The sequence below is a fragment of the Tamandua tetradactyla genome, chromosome 2, assembly GCF_023851605.1.
Source record: "Tamandua tetradactyla isolate mTamTet1 chromosome 2, mTamTet1.pri, whole genome shotgun sequence".
NCBI classification, from domain to species: domain Eukaryota; kingdom Metazoa; phylum Chordata; class Mammalia; order Pilosa; family Myrmecophagidae; genus Tamandua; species Tamandua tetradactyla.
The window spans coordinates 189798874-189815513 of NC_135328.1; the positions used below are offsets into that span (position 1 = coordinate 189798874).

General features: G+C 50.0%; 1 protein-coding gene across 1 annotated transcript; it reads right to left on the minus strand.

Moving 5' to 3' along the window:
- Window positions 1-293: 293 nt before the first annotated feature.
- On the minus strand, window positions 294-16584 carry TFAP2E (transcription factor AP-2 epsilon). The gene is made up of 7 exons (XM_077150324.1): window positions 16558-16584; window positions 15771-16253; window positions 15128-15179; window positions 4962-5184; window positions 3490-3608; window positions 2749-2890; window positions 294-894 (listed from the first exon to the last, which is right to left on the minus strand). The coding sequence occupies exons 1-7, from the start codon at window positions 16582-16584 to the stop codon at window positions 612-614; spliced, it is 1329 nt and encodes a 442-aa protein (XP_077006439.1). The 3' UTR covers window positions 294-611.
- Window positions 16585-16640: the final 56 nt, after the last annotated feature.

A 16640-nucleotide genomic window follows, 5' to 3' on the forward strand; every position in this document is an offset into this window, starting at 1 on the left:
ATGTTCAGATTTAATTATAACATATATAAATAAATAGGACAGACAGTAACAGGACTGTGAAGTACAGTCTGGATTCAAGTTCTGCAGTTTGTGCTTTATCTTCTTTGTCATTGAGGGCCCTTCCTTACAAGAGTGGGAGGAGTCCAAAGAGCCTGCTAGTCCTCCTGCCAACACTCCTTTACTAGAGGAAGGGGATTCTGGGATGAGGAGCACCAATTCCTCAATAGCACCTCAAATTTGTTAACAATTTCCCTCCTGCCATCAGCAAAAAAAAAAAAAAAAAGAAAGGCCTTGGTCCCTAGGAGGAGAACACCTTGTTGTCCAGGGATTCTACTAGGCAGGGCTCTGCCCCATGAGCTGGACCTTAACATACCTATTTCCTGTCCAAGCTTTTCTCAGCAATCAAAGGTCAGAAAATTACACATGAGGCAAATTCCTGGGCCCTTAATTTACCCACAAACCAAGGCCACCCTACCGTGTTCCAGCCCAGACCCTGTACCAGGGTTTCTGGATGGTTCTCTTCCTGGCCTTTTTATCCTACCTTTTAATCCATTCAGGCCTGCCCCCAGGAGCTAAAGCCTCATTTCAGGCCCAGGAAAACCCGTTAGTGGTTATTTTCGATGTTTGGCATCCTTCTCTGAAGCCTTGGTGTCACCATGCCCGCTGCTTGCACTACTTAGAAACATCTTGTCCAGCCCCTTGAGTGACTCCAGCAAGTAGTTCTGGAAAGCAGTGAGGGCAGCACAGATGGCAGGCCCACCAAAGCCATGGGTGATGAGGCTAAAGTGTGTCAGGCAACTCTGCACACCAGGCTCCAGGATGAGTGCTGGGCGGCTGTTGCCCAGTGGCGAGCGGTCCTGAGCCATCAAATCTGCAAACTCTTTGCAGATCTGCCTAGTGGGGGAAGGAGGGTCAGAGGTTAGAAGACAAAACTCTGAGCCCAGAAGAACTTATCATGTGCTGATGCTTTATATACATTTTATATATGATACATATACATGATTTCTGACTGAACAGCCTGCAAATGATGATCACACTCATTTTACAGAAAATGAAACTAAGGTTCAGAGAAATTTAACTGACTTGCCCAATATCAGTACTATGTAGCATATGCCAATATGCTCAAATACTACCTTGTCCAGGAAGCTTTCTTGGAATACCACTCTTACCCACACACCAAACACCCACGGCTTCACAAATTTTGTCTTAAAGAATCCAGAATCTGTCTCGGATAACTGAAATAAAAGCTAGCAGTGAACACTAATTGAGACTATATGCTTTCCCAAGCACAAAGCATACATCACCTCACAACAAATCTGTGAGGTTGACACTATTAATATCCCCATCAAATGATGGGGAAACTGGTTTCAGAGAGGTTGGGTGACCTGCTGAAGTAACTGAGCTGGGATTTGAAAACAGCTCCCATTTTGGGGGCCATTATTCATTTCCTTGTGCATCTTGTGTGAGGCTCAGGCAGGAGAAGTGGGAACATATCACTCATCTTTATATACATCTCCAAGGAACCCAGCCAGCATCTTAGACATGACTGGGACCCAGCAAGTGCTTGATGACTTAACTGGTTAAGGAAAAAGGCAAAAGCCTGCTAGATATGTTTCTGCAGCTACAATATGAGCAGCCTCAAAGATCTCTCCATTTGGCAGTCCCATGAGTGTGATTCTTCTGCCTAGGGGGCTTGGGGAAAGCCTCAAAGGAAGTAGGATGGGGACGTGATTTGAAGGATAAAGTGGACTACATTAGATGGAGTAATCAGATGGTTTTCTAAGTAGGAGGATGTGCAAGCAGGAGAGTGAGTCGGAGATATTTGAAGTGGGTAAGGTCCGTGTGGGTCAGACTGTGGGGCCCTCAGAGGAGTGTGCAAGTTTACACTTTGTCCTATAGATTGATGGATGTCAACAGGGAGAGCACATAAGCATGGAGCCTAGGTGTGCCCTTTATGGTGGCCACATGGGCCACACCTACATCATGTGTGCTCACAAGTGGTGAGCCTGTGCACACACTAAATCTTAATGGAATACCAGTATGTAAAACAGGCCTTAAGGCATCCTCACAGAACCTAGTTGGAAAATCAATGCAGGAGCACTGGGAGTTCTTGGAGGTTCTTGGCAGGGGAGTAAGTATATGTAGGGAGCCTGGGGGAACAGTTAAGGTGGGAGGTGCTGGGACAAAAGCCCAGAAGAAAGATGAAGAGACTTTAGTTGGTGTGGCAGCATGCAAACAGTAATGAGGGAAGCACCAAGGGGACTAGCAGAGGGATGAGGTATGAAACAAAGACAAGGAAGAGGCAACCTGGGGGCCTGAGTGGGTACTGGGGCCCCTGATGGAGATCACTGGAGCAAAGGGACTGACAGGCAAGATGTAGGCAGGGTAGCAAGAGCATGGAACCTGATTCCCAAATGGGGCTGGGGTGGTGGTGCCATGGGGCAGTCTGTGTGAGTGAAGCACCCACGACACAGTGCCTATACATCTTGCTGATACATGGATTCTGGATTTATTCATCTGTGCTGTCCATGTGTGCCCACGTGTGTGCCACCTGAGTGCCCATATGAACCTAAGCATGGAGCCTAGGTGTGCCCTTTATGGCTCCCACATGGGCCACTCCCACATCACGTGTACTCAAGAGCGGTGACCACTGTGCCCACATTTGGTGTCTGTGTCTGTGCACTGAACCTATGTGTGTCTGTGTGTGGTACCCATGACAGCCTGTGCACACGTGGCACCCTCACTCACTTGGCAGCCAGCAGCATGCTCTTGCGGCTATGCAGTTCTCCAGGGTCGGCATGTTGTCGGCACAGGTACTCGGCTGCTGCCTTGGCTGGGAATTCAGTCTCACAGACATAGCCGAAGTCTCGGGCCAGGTGCACAGCTTCTCCTAGGGGGTGGAGTGTTAGAGAGATGTGCTGTCATTGCTGTCAGATATACAGGACCCCCTTTCAAGCACAGGCTTGAACTTCTGAACCCTGGCTAGGACAACCTGACTCATCCTGCTGATGCCTTCCTCTGATTTCCTTCCCACCCCAGCCCCAGCCTCAATTCCACTGTCTTCCGTTGGGGCCAGTAGGGATGGGCTCTGAGCTCAGGGTTGGGCGCTGAGCCCACCATGCATCCTAGAGCCAGAGCTCAACACAACCAAGCCCAGAGCCCAGGATCCAGGGTAACTAACCTTCAAGAAAGAGGGCTTTCATCTCCCTCATCTCTTTACTACATCCAAACTCCAGCGACTCCTCTCCCATACTCTTGCCACACACTCTACTGAAGTGGTACATGGATACATACGTATGCATGCACACACACAAAGGCTATACACACACACGACACACACGCACCTTACTTAAACATGACACAGAGATTATACACAGATACCACATTCACATGAACCCACACAATTAATCATACCCTTATTCATTAGAGAAAGACACATTCCATCCATCAGACACGTTCCTCACATGCCAACCCTCAGGCCTCACTCACCCTCCACCAGCGAAGTCAGCAGGGTCACATTAGCAGCCTTGCGACGGCCAGCTGGCAGGTTTAGCCCAATCTTCTCCAGCCGCTCTCGTAGGCACCGGCCCCCATTCTTGGACTTGGCCCTGAATCAGAAGAGGAGGAGAGAAGAATGTAGACTAAATCTCTTACTGCCCCCACCAATCCTCACTGAGGTCTGGGCCTGGAGGCACCGTGGGTTCTCCAGCTTGGTAACAGTGTCTTCCTAACATCGCTGGGTTTTCAGCCAAAAATGGAGTTGGGTAAAGGCCCAGCATTAGAAGCTCCTCATTTTCCCCAACCCTCTCAATAACAAGAGCAGTCCAGGGTGGGGCAAGATAAGCCAGCATCTTGGGGTCCTTCCCTTCCCCTGCTTTAGCACAACAGCTGGGCCATACACAGCTATGGGAATGAAGAAACACATGGGTAGATACTGGTACACACACAGCTACACAGATAAATACGCACTGTCTGGAGACACAGACATACACACATATACACACAGATAAATACACACCAAGGGCCAAGAATACAGAGACACATACACACTAATAGAGACAAGCGTATTGAGAAACAAGTACACAGATTCAGAAACCCAGGGACACACAGGGACATAAACATAAACTCACATTCATACCAATAGAGGATCCCATAGACACATGTACTCATGGACTCACACAAGTTGCTCTGGGATGGTCAAGGAGTCAGGAATGGGAGTTACCTACTACAAGTGCACAAATGCTGCAAACATCATATATTTAGCTCCAGATGTACACACAATTTCTCACATGCACACAGAGACATACACATACACAGTAGGAAACATTCAAGACAACACATCCCCACTGAAGGTAGCACAGGAAACACACTCATGGAAACATATACTCTTGGCAACCCCCTACTGTATGTATACACACACACACACACACAAACACATACACACCATATCCCATCCACAGGCATATCAAAACATTGCCCTGAGGCAAAAATACCCTACCCAGGCACAAGAACATGAACAGAGAAACAGAAACACAACTATGAAGACAAACCATGGACTTCCATGCTCCCCACCCCCAAACACATGAGCCTTGGGTCCTGGGGGGTATCTTTCTCAGGGTAGGGATGAGGATGGCATTTTCTCTTTCCCAGATCCAGTCTTGTCCATACTGCCCAAAGTTGGTGATTCCCCTGTCCCTTCTCTGGGTCCATACCTCTTTCTCTCCACCACTCCCACCCCTAGGTACACAGGCCTGTGGGAGCAGCTGGGGACCTGGGCCTGCCAAAGGAGCCTGAGGAACCTTGGGTTCCCAGGCCTGCCCTCCTCCCAAACAGAGACTGAGGAAGGAGTGATACTGCGGCCTGGGGTGGGCTGGCCCCTCCCTGATCCCCTCAAAAGGTCCAAGAAGACCAGGGATTTCAGCCTGGGTGCTGTGCAGGGAATAGTGGGCTGGCCTTCCTACCTGCGGAGGACGCCCCCCAGGAGGGAGGCGTTGAGGCACTCGGGAGGCGAGAGTCGCCGCTGTACCTCCCCCACCGTCACCTTGTACTTGGAGGTCGAGCTGAGAAGAGAGAGCCGTCCGGGCACAGAGCAGAAGACCTCACTGGGGTTCGTGATGCCGCCAACCAGGCTGTCTTTGGCCAATGAGAGGGCCGAGAGGCTGCTGGCTTTGGAGGGAATGGGGACTGTGGAGCAGAAGTAGGAGCAAGGCAGAGAGAGAAAACACTGAGCTGGGGACCACAGGACACAGGTACCAGACAGCTGACACAGGCACCATCAGTGAGCACCTAGATGAAGCACCAACTGTGTGCCGGGCACCTTGCTACAAACCGCACATCAGCTGCACAAACATCCCAGTACCTTGCAGAGGGCGAGGCTGTTACCCCTGCTTTACAAAGGAAGAAACTGATGCACATAAAGGTTACAGTAACTTGCCTAAGTTCACTCAGCTATTGGGTGGTGGAAACTTGAGCCTAGATGCTGCTTGGCTCTTGAACCTGTATGACCTCCACTGAGCCAGGTTGTTGTTCCCCGTTAAAACTCAAACAGCTTCAACAGTCTTGGAATTTTAGCATGTGCAATGAGAGAGGGAGATGGAAATGAGGAAATGGAGTCTGAATTCCTGGGTCAGCACAGCAGGTCACTGCCAGGCCTGGGCAATTGCAAGGAGTCCCCGTTTCCCCCTCTCCGCACATGATCTTCATCTCATCCCTCTCCCCGACCCCTATCCCAAATCACTGAGAGGCCTATAGACTCTGGACTCCCACATCCTGGGAACAGGGAAGTTATGGCCCTGCTAAGTCATTAAGCCTCCAGCCGCAGCTCCCTTCTTGCCAAGTCATCTGGGATTCTCAAGGAGACCAGAAATAACCCCAGAAAGCTTCTGTGCCCCTCCCCAATACACCCTGGCTATTAAAGGTAGAGAAGGGAATCTGAGAAGCCAATTTCCTGGGGCCCACCTAGATACTCTTGACTCTAAAAGGAAGTTCTTCCAGTAGTCTAACTTCCATCCTCCTGCTTTTAGCCTAAGGAGAAAGGGAAGATAATGAGGTACTTGCTTCTTCAGATGAATCCCTTGGTCTTCTTTTCTTTCAAGGAAGAGAAATGATTACTCTCTTATTATTCTCATTTTACAGATGAGGAGACTAATAAAGCCCAGAAAGGGGACATAATATGCCTGAGATCACACAGCTGGAAGGGTGAAAAACAGAAGCAAACTTAGGACTGGGATCTCCAAAACAGTACTCTTAGCCTCTGGTCATTCGGTGAATATTTGCTGAGCATCTACGCACCAGCACTGTGCTAGGGTCAGGAATAAGGAGGTAAGCAAGGCCCACCTGGTCCCTGATCTGGCAGAGCCCCTCTACCTGTTTCCTCTCTGGATGAGCTGTCCCACCCTCTATCCAGTCACCCAGCCAAAACCTCAGCGATGGCTTCCACATCTGCCTCTCCTACCATATCCCATGATCATGTCTTACTACTTTAACTTCTCTACATGCCTCAAATATAGCCACTTCTCTGCAGGCCCACAGGCACTCACTTCTTGCCTGCATTTCTGCACAACCCCTACCCTGCTCCAGAGGGATCTTTCTGAAACATGCATCACTCCCTAGCCTAAAACTCCTCAGTGACTGCTCAGTTCCCTAAGAATCAAACCCAAGCACTGTAGCTGAGCAGAATACTGACACTAACATTATCAGTGAGTGCCAACAACATACCGAGTGCTTTACAGTATTAATCCTATGGAGTAAATGCTATTGTCCATATCCCCATTTCAAAATGAAGAAACTCAGAGAGGTTAAGTAACTTTCTAAGTTGAAACAGCAAGGAAGGAGCAAAAATGGATGTGGACCTCTGCTCACTGATAGCAAAATTCACATCCTTAAACCATCACGTTACAACACCCTCCTTCACATGCTTCCTGCATATTCTGGCCCCCACCCATTCTTCATGCCTCATCCTCCTCACTTGTTCTTTAGTTCTAGACACATGCTGTCCAAAAATAAAGGAACCACTTAAGTAAGCTTAAATTTCCTAGTAGCCACATTTTTTTAAAAAAGTGAGATTATTTCTAATAATATATTGTATTTACCCTCTCATATAAAACTTATCATTTCAATATGTAAACAATATTTTTTAAATACTAAGATATTTTCCATTCTTCTTTTTTTTTTTGCTTCAAAATCCAGCGTGAATTTTACACTCAGTCTATCTCAATTCAGACTGGGCACACGTGGCTGGCGTACTGGCCAGTGCAGCTCTGCTCTACGAGGGGGCTGGCAGGTAATGGATGGAAGTGAGGTGTGGGAGCTGGGGACACTAGCAGCTGCAGTCGCAGCCCTATGTAAAGCTGCTACTTGGCTGACGTCTGTTGTTACTCTGCAGGATCACAGACCCAATGTTGTCAGGTCTCTCGTATTTTTGTCTCTCCTGGAGAAACCAGGATTCCAGATTTTTATGTGAAATCTCTGGATTTTTAAACATTGGTGTCTGACTCAAAGATTTTAAAACCAGTATAAGCTAAACGGGAGCCCATCTTCTTGATCCCCACAAAACTGCTTGCTGTTTTGTCTCAGGGGCCCTTCTCCATTTTACTAAGCAGAGACCCCTTCCTTCCCTAAGCCTCAGGTCAGGTACTATCCCCTCTACCCCAACTCCCTCTCAGCCCCTATCCTTGTCCTTACCACATCGGACTTTCATTGTTTGTTTCTATGTCTGTGTTCCCCACCAACTAGGAGGGCCTCCAGGGCAGGGTCTTGACACAGGTGGACATCAATGAATGTGGAATAAACGAGTGAAGCAAGGTCTCTTGGCACCAGAAGTAAGAAAAAGTGATGGCCCACGGTCCAGATGTCCCAGGCTTGGGGTGGGGGTAGAGAGTAGGAAGGAGGGGTTGTAAAACAGCCTCAGCCTTTTGTTAGCAATTGATAGTAAAACTGCCCTCTGTCCCTGGGACCCCAACCAGGTACCAGTAAGAGGCCAAAAGGTCATGGATTGGGGTGAGTGGAAAAGTGGGAAAAGTTGAGAATATGGGCAGCACATGTGTATATGTAGCCCCCACCCACCCCCACCCCTATTCCAGGCAAGTTCTCTGATCCCAGAGCAGGGCCAGAACTAGGGTGAGTCAATTGGGAGGCACTTACCTTGGGTGCCAAATTTAAGGAGGCACCAAAATACTCAGTAATTAAGATCAATAGTAGTTAATAAAATATTTTTAAAAATCAAAGTTAATGTAAAAATCCATGATGAACAAAATATCAACATTTTAAATATAGACAGAACCCAACCCTGCACTTGCATGACCCTGCCTCACCCTAATCCTTACCCTAATCCTGCCTCACCCTGGAGTGAGGAGGAGGGCACCCTGACTTGACAGGTATACCAACACCGGGTATGCAACAGGAGGCCTCCCTGTCCCATGTCCTGCCCTGTCAGCGTCTCCCACACTAGTGTCCACCTATGTCCAGTTTCTCTCTTCATCCAAGGGTCCCTCTGCCTTGATGGGGTGATGGAATGATTTTATATCTTGATTGTTTTTGTGGTTACATGATTACACATATACATTTGTGAAAATTTTTAGACCTGTATTATCTTAAAAGGGTAAATTGTACTGTATGTAAATTCTACCTCAATAAATTTGACTTAAAAAAAATAAAACTACAAATTGATAAAGTAAAAAAACGGGCAAAGTGGCTATCTTCCTTCCATTACCCCTATCAGAGGGAGTGGTCAGAGGAGAGAAAATTCTCTCCACCAGCAGACTCTTCCATCCAGCTTCTATTAAAACCTGGGCCCCCTGAGCCCACGTGCTCTGACAGGTAAAAAAGATCAAAGCTACATGAGGTTATCTGTGCATGTGCAAACAGGGTCATATGTTGAGCACATGTGTGTCACAAAAGCGGGTGTAAACCAAAAAACGTATGCCCTTGTCATAGAAACAGCAATGATGGCGAGACTGTGTATGTGTACACTTACTCATTCAACAAATACTCAGCCCTAGCTATGTACACTGACAGAGTTTCTGCCCTCCTTGAGTGTTGTAGGAATGTGGCAACATGTATGTGGATATCTGCAAGTGCTTTGCTCCTGATGACATATTAAATATAGTGTGCGAGGTTTATTCAAGCATAGGTGCAGCTAAGTGCAGATGTGTGACACGTGCCTATGTGTTTGTGTATAAGCGATAGACGTCACTGCTCCCCACACCTGCCCTCGTTTCTTCAGAGCCTCTTCTCTCAAGAAATGACAAGATGGTTGGAGCCTAAAGTTAGGGAAGGGGTGGGCTGGAGAAGGGACATTTGTGGAAGTGTGAATTAAATTAGCACCAATTGCAAAGCAGAGACTCTGGTGTTACTCTCCCATACCCACAGGATGGATCCACCATGGTGATTTCTGAACCTGGGATGGCTGTACTCATGTGTGCCCTGCTGGTTACACGTGGAGAAACCATTTAGATACAAATGCTCCAATACACGCAGAACTCTAGTCATTCAGCATGTCAGACAAAACTTGCAAACACAATTCTACCTACACACTCTATCCACAGTTGTAGATGGTCTGACCACTGAATTTGGGACGTGTGCAACAGACTCTCACAGAAAATTTGCTAAAAATGCAATTCCTTCTTGAAGAAAATATAAGAGAACAATTTATGACCTTGAGAGGGGCAATCAGTTCCCAGATAAAATAGCCAAAGCACGATCCATAAAAGAAAAAAAATACATTGTGCTTCATTAAAATTAAAAATATTTGCATCTTAAAAGAAGCCATTGAAGGTGGGCCACAGTGGCTCAGTGGCAGAGTTCTTGCCTGCCAGGCCAGAGACCTGGGTTCAGTTCGTGGTGCCTGCCTATGTAAAAAAAAGAGAAGAAAAGACAAATCAGACTGTAAGAAAATATTTGCATATCATGTCTGATAAAGTATGTGTGTCCAGAATACATAAAGAACTCTTAAAACTCGATAATAAGATAAAGAATTCAATTAAAAAATGGGAAATATCTCAGTAGATATTTCACTAAAAATGATACAAAAGTTGCTCAACATCATTAGTCATTAGGGAAATGCAAATTATAACTACAACAAGAAACCACTAGGATAACTATAATTAAAAAGTCAGATAATGCCAACTGTCAGCAAGGATGTAGAGAAACGAACCCTCACACATTGCTGGTGAGAATGCAAAATATCCATTTTGGAAAACAGCACGGCAAATTCTTAAAAAATTAAATACCAACTTATTACACAACCCAGGAATTCCTCTCCTCAGAATTTATCCAAGAGCAATGAAAACATATATCCAAAAACAAAAACAAAAATAAAATGATTAAAAAAAACAAATAAAAAGAAAACATATGTCCATGCAAAAAAAATGTCTGGGAATGTACACAGCAGCATTATTCATAATAGCAAAAAGTGGAAACACACAAAAGTCTATCAACAGATGAATGGATTAACAAAATGTGTTACATCCATATGATAAAAAGCAATAAAAAGAAATGAACTACTGATACATGCTCCAACATGGATAAACCTCAAAAACATTATGCTAAGTAAAAGAAGCTAGATTTGAAAGTCAACATATTTTATAATTCCATCTATACAAAATATCCAGAATAGACAAATTTATAGTCAGAAAACAGATAGGTGGTTGCCTAAATCTTAGGATTGGAATGGGGGTTAACTACAAATGGGAATGAGGGAACTTTCTGAGGTATTGAAATGTTCTAAAATGGATTGTGGTGATAGTTACACGATTCTATAAAATTTCTAAAAATCATTAAATTGTATTCTCACAAAAGGTCAATTATGGGTGTGAAAAATTTACCACAATAAAGCAATTAGGGGTGCAAAGGCAATTCAATGGTAGAATTCTTGGCCGCCTGTGGGAGACCCGGGTTCGAGTCCTGGTTCATGCAATCCCCCTACTCCCTCAAAAACATTCAACAAATGGTGCCACAATAATGGAATAGTCACATTGAAAAAGAATGAAATGTGACCCCAGCATACATCATTAAAAAAACAATAATAAAGGAAAAGCGATTAAAAATGCAAGCTCTGGGACCACATCTCCAAGAATTCTCATTCAATCCAGGAAATCTGCATTTTTAACTAGCACTCCAAGAATTCTGATGCATGGGTTCCTTAGACCACATTTAGAGTAACAGTGCTCTAAAGCTTGGGGGTGGGAGGGGTGGGAGAAGCATAGCTGAAGGCAGACAGTAGGGGTAGTGACCCTCCTCCAACCCGTCTGAGTCTTCAAACTTCCCTAGTGGGACCTGCTCATTAAGTCTTCTTACCAACAGCCATTGGGGTTCTTCTCAATAAGCTCCTATTCGTCCCTCCCCTGCTCAGCACTCTTCTGTGGCTCCCACTGCCCTCAGGTAAAGCCTAAACTATCTGCCTGGGCCTTGCTTTTTTTTTTTTTTTTTGGTCACTTTCTACAGCAGCCAGTAAATTACCTCAGAGGCACGGCAGAGATTATGGGGAGGCAAAAGAGGCAGGGTTCTGCAAGGGCAGAGTCAGATTCTGATATTAAGATTAAAATTTTTATATTTTGTTTATCACGAATTTTCCATTAATTTTGATTTTTAAACATACTGCTTTAAGATATTATTTATCTTGATTACTGAGGGTTTTTTTTGCCACTTCCTTAAATTCTGCCCCAGAAGTGAATGCCTCACTCACCCTACTCTAGTCTTGGTCCTACTTGGAAGTTTACCTGGAAGTCCAGTCCCTCCTTTCTTTTTCTCCAGAGCCAAAAACAGCGGAGGAGAGAGCAACTATTCACATCAGTCCCAGCCTGAGAGACCCCCTGGGATGGGACAGTGGAGCCCAGGGGACAGGGATAAGGGAATGTCTTTTTCTTCTATCCACCCCCTACTACTAGACAAACACCCACTTTTCTCTGGAGGGAAAGGATTATATCTCAAGTCTCATCCATAGACCACTCCCCTCCAGCTGTGACTAACTTGAAATCCACTCAAGTTTTTAAACTGTTTTGTTACTCGACAAGGTAAAGCATTTGCACATGCTGTGCCTAGTATTGCTGAATGTAGCTTAACCTATGCTACACCACCTCTCCCAATGGACTCAGAGTTCAAAAAACATCACTCACTCATTCAACAAACATCCATTGAACACTACTAAGACCTGTTCAAATGTCCCTCCTTAGGAAGTCTCCCAACCCCAGGCATCCCTGCCCTTTCCTCTGCGCTCCCTGTAGAGACCCCACACGCTGCCATTCTCGGCTGGAAGATATTTCTCTCCAGGTCTGTCTCCCCCACCAGTCGCGTCGATTTTCAATGTCCTAACATATGCCTGAGACAAGTCGCAAACTGGAATTGCCCAAAGGGGGCTGAAAATGGAGGGCTCTCCACCGCCCCTCGGGTGGGCCTCGGCAGGCCGAGTCTGCCATCCCCTAATCCACATTGTGATCCTAAGGGGTGGCCGACTTGAAAGTGTGTGAAGCGGAGGGGACTTCGCCCCCACATGGTACAAAGGCCCCCTTTGGGGGCCTGGAGCCGGTTCCATGGGATGGGGTCGGGGATCCCTCCAAATCGCGCCCAGACGACCCCCACCCCCACCCCCACCCCCCAGGGCCTGGAGGAGCTAGCTGGGTGAGCCGGAGGCTTCAGCTAGCCAAGAGCTACTTTCTGTAATTCCGGGACCCGGCAGAGGGGCGGGGGGCAAGCGCTTTTTTCACCTCACCCGCGGGGGCCGGCAGTCTCGGCGACGCTACGACTCCGGATGCCGTCGGAAAGGCTTGAGGGCGAAAAATGGCGCTAATCCACGGCCCCGAGAGCTGCCCAAGCGGTTGGCGGCGAGGCCGGAGTCCCGCAGTGATAGCCGAGTCGCCGAGCCGCCGAGCCGAAAATTTCCCGCAGCGCGAAACCTCGAAATCCAGGGCTCAGGACTCCTGCCCTGCAGCCTGCCTTGCGTCGGTGGCTCGGCTCCGCCGCCCGCCACACCCTGGTCCTTAATTAGGGACCGCCGGGCGCCAGCCCCACCTCGGCTCTTGTTAAGTCCGAAAGCGGGGGCACTGATCCTTTTTGTCTCTCCCCAAACTCCCGTCGAACCAGCACGATGCCAACCTCGGAAACCTTCCGCAGGGAACTCCGGACTCGCGCCTTCTCCTCCTTTCCTGAAACGTTCCGGACTGTCACTCGACGTCGCGGGTGGAGCGTCCAGGGTTCCCATCCTTCACTCGGGTCGCCGGCGCTCCAACTCGCTGCACTCGGCCACTAACGCGCTGGCACCGCAGTCTGGCTGATGTGCGCGCCGGGGTCCATCACGCCCCACGTGGCATCAGCGCCCGGCGCCGCGCCAGAAACCCAACACCCAACACCGAGGGCTCTCCTGGCTGCACACCGCCTTTGAGGTTTCTTTCGCACACCCAGGATTTGGAATTTACGGAAGCTGATATCCTTTGAGAGTAACCAACCGCGGGGCAATTCCAAGTCCCTCCTTCCCGCAGCTAGCCTCTTGCCCCGCTCTGGCCCAGGGGAAGGGCTCCATGGGCTCATAGCTACAGCTGATTCTTCCATCCTTCCCCAGGGCAGAGGCCCTCAAGTCCTTTCCCAAAATGCAGGGTCGTCAGTGAGCCTGAGTCTCTACCCCTTCCAGCCCGAGCTGGAGTCGGGAACTAGAGACTGCAACCACATTTGTATGCCCTGGAGGAGGCAGCCCAGCCGTAGGCTCTTACTCCCACTGCAGACTGAGGGAGGTTTCTCTTCTGTCCGATGAAAAAAAGGCTCATCCACTAAACCAACGCAGCTCCCACCATCAAAGAGCTGGGTCCCTGGTGCACACCTCTATCTCCACTCCAGGCAGCCAGGACTCCAGCGCCCTCCCCACAGCACAAACTGCAGGTGACACAGGCCCAATTCAGGAGCCCTGTCCCTTCATCGTCCCAGCGCCCCATCCGTCCCACTCCAGGCTGTCCAGCAAACTCCAGCTCCTGGAAGTTCAGCCCCTGCCACCCCCCCCCCCCCCCCCACCTGACACTCCCCTAAGAACACATGGAAGGCAAAGACAGCCTAGGCTTGAAACCACTCGTTTGAAAAACAACTCTAGCCAAATCCTATGGGAGCTGTACCGCCCAGGGCATTTTGGGCTTGTCTGCTCCTCCAAATTCCTCCTGGGTGTCTGCCCCAAATATAAGGACTCTCTACCCCAGTGCCTGGGCCCCTCTGAACCTCTCTCTCAAGGACTTGGTTTTTAATCCCAAAAAGCCATTTGGGGGCAAGTTCACACTGTGGTTTCTACTAGTGTAAAGTAACAGAAATACTCCTGCAAATATGCAGGGAGTAACCCTCACATGTTCAGAGATCTTTGATAGCAAAAAAATTCAGGGTCACAGAAGAGACCCTGACAGACATACAGAGACCCCAAACACTCCGAAATGTCCACCAACACACACAGATGCACATCACAAATACACTCACAGCAACACAGACAGTCACATGCCCAGAAATAACTGATCTATGAAAGGAACATACACTCATACCGAGGACCCTGAATTCACATAGACATCCACACCCGGAAGCAGGCAGACCCTGACCCGCATGCACACAGCCTAACACTCAGTATTAACACGAGCTCCCTAAATACCTCCAGAGGCTCCCGGCTGGAGAGGAAATTCCCCAGGGAAACGCGAGGCCCCCAAGTCACTGCAGGGAAGGAAGAGGCAGAAAGCGCCTGCCAAGTTCCGAAAGGGCAATGGAAACTATTTACCAAAATCTGTGGGAACGGCACTCCAAGTCCAGCCTCTTAGGAAATAGGGAAGTGACTTAACTGGCCCGGCAAATTAACTCCAGATCCACAAGAGCGGCCTCCCATATGCGGGGAGAGGTCAGGCCTTCGCGCTGCCCGGCGGCCTGGGCAGATAAGAAAGCAGGCGAGCTCAGTTCAGCTCAGGCCGCAGGTTCCCGGACCACACACCAAGTCCGTGCAGCTGCCCAAGCTCGCGGCCTCTACCTGCCCGGCTACTGGGCCGGGAGGAGTGCCCGGCAACCACTAAGCCCAGTGGCGCACTGGAGGAACGAGCCACGGGAAAGAAAGTATGTCTGCGCGCCCCGGGCCTGCAAAGTCTTGCCCCACTCGACCCGGCAATCGCACGTCATTCCTTACCTTTCTTGATCACCGACTGGTCCAGGAGGCTCAGTCCCGGCTCATCCATGGCCTGCAAAGAGGAGAAGGCAGTGGTGAGGGCGCGTCTGGACCTAGCCATCTGCCGCTTTCCAAGCTTCCGCTGCCCCTGGTCCCTGTCAGCTCCGCCCAGTGCGCACACCCCCAGCCCCCACCCCTTCACTTGAAGCAGCGACCCGCGCGGGACTAGGAATCGCTTTGGCTCGGAACCATGCGCAGGCGAGCTGGAGCCCTGGCTACCTCCTTGTGCTGTGCAAAAAGGGAATTTTGAACCTTAGATAATTACTACGCTTTTCTTCGCCCTAGGCGCAAGCTGCTCCAGCAGGCTGCGACTTCGTGGCTCAGCGGCCCAGCGGTGATGGAGAGAAAGGGTTCGATCCCTACTCATTTACTCAGAGGAAGGCTGTCGCTATCCAGGCACCGTACATGGACTCAGTACCAGAAGGCCTCAGTGGCCATCTGCAGCGTTTAACCCAGGTTATGGGAAAAATCCTCGGGGTCACGAGTGAGAAGTGGCGGGCTGGGAAAGAAGCCGTGTTCCCGCATTCGTCACCTTCACCTCGAGCCAGAATCCCTAGTCCTCAGGCTCCACGTTTGACCCCGGCCCATCCCGGATTCCTCTCACCTGCAGGTCCTCCAGGCCCGGCGGCGCTGCTAGCCCGGGGAGGCCGAGGGCCGTGTCGGCCAGGCTGTGCGCGCCGTCGGCCAAGCCGTGCAGGAGCCGGGGCACCGCGGCGGCGTAGTCGCGGCGCGGGTCGAGGCTCAGGGCGCGGGCGGGCGGCGCCAGCAGGCCGGGCGGTTCGTCGTGGGCGCGGGCGGCGGCGCGGGGCGCGGCCCAGGAGGCCTGCGGAGGCTGCGGCTGCGCCAAGGGCGTTAGGCCTCCGTACGGGTCCCCGGCCAGATGGGGAAAGGCGGCGGCGGTGTCGGGCGCCTGGCCATAGGGCAGCGGCGGGTGCGGGTAGGGAGGTGGAAAGTAGGGCGGCTGGAAGTCGGCAGCAGAGGTGGCGGCCGGCGTGTGGCAGAGTGGCGGCGCCGGCCCGTAGGCCGCCTGAGGCAGAGACGACAGACGGGCTCCGGCAGCCGCTGCGCCCAGCCCGTCGGGGCGCTCCTGGAGAAGGAGAAGAGCGCGTTAGGCGACCCACCGGATACTAACCCCAGCCTGTAAAGCTCTTCTTCTCCGGCCCGACCGCTTCCGGGGCCTGAGGTTTATCTTGGAATGACCTTCGGGCTTGGGACTTTCAGACTGGGACAGTGGTCTCCTGCACACAGCGTTCTCGGTTAGCGGAGTCCCCGTGGTCCCTGTCCCTCGAGATTTCGTTGGCGCGGAGGCAGGAGTTTCGGAAGGTACCCTCAGCCGTTCCGATCCCCCGGCCCATTAGGCTTCCAGGACCCTCGGACCTAAGAATACTCACCATAGTGGAGTAAGTGTGCACCAACATTGCGCCGGTAGCGCGGTGCGCGAGGCGTGGCGGCGGCAGAGCCCTCGCCCGACGGC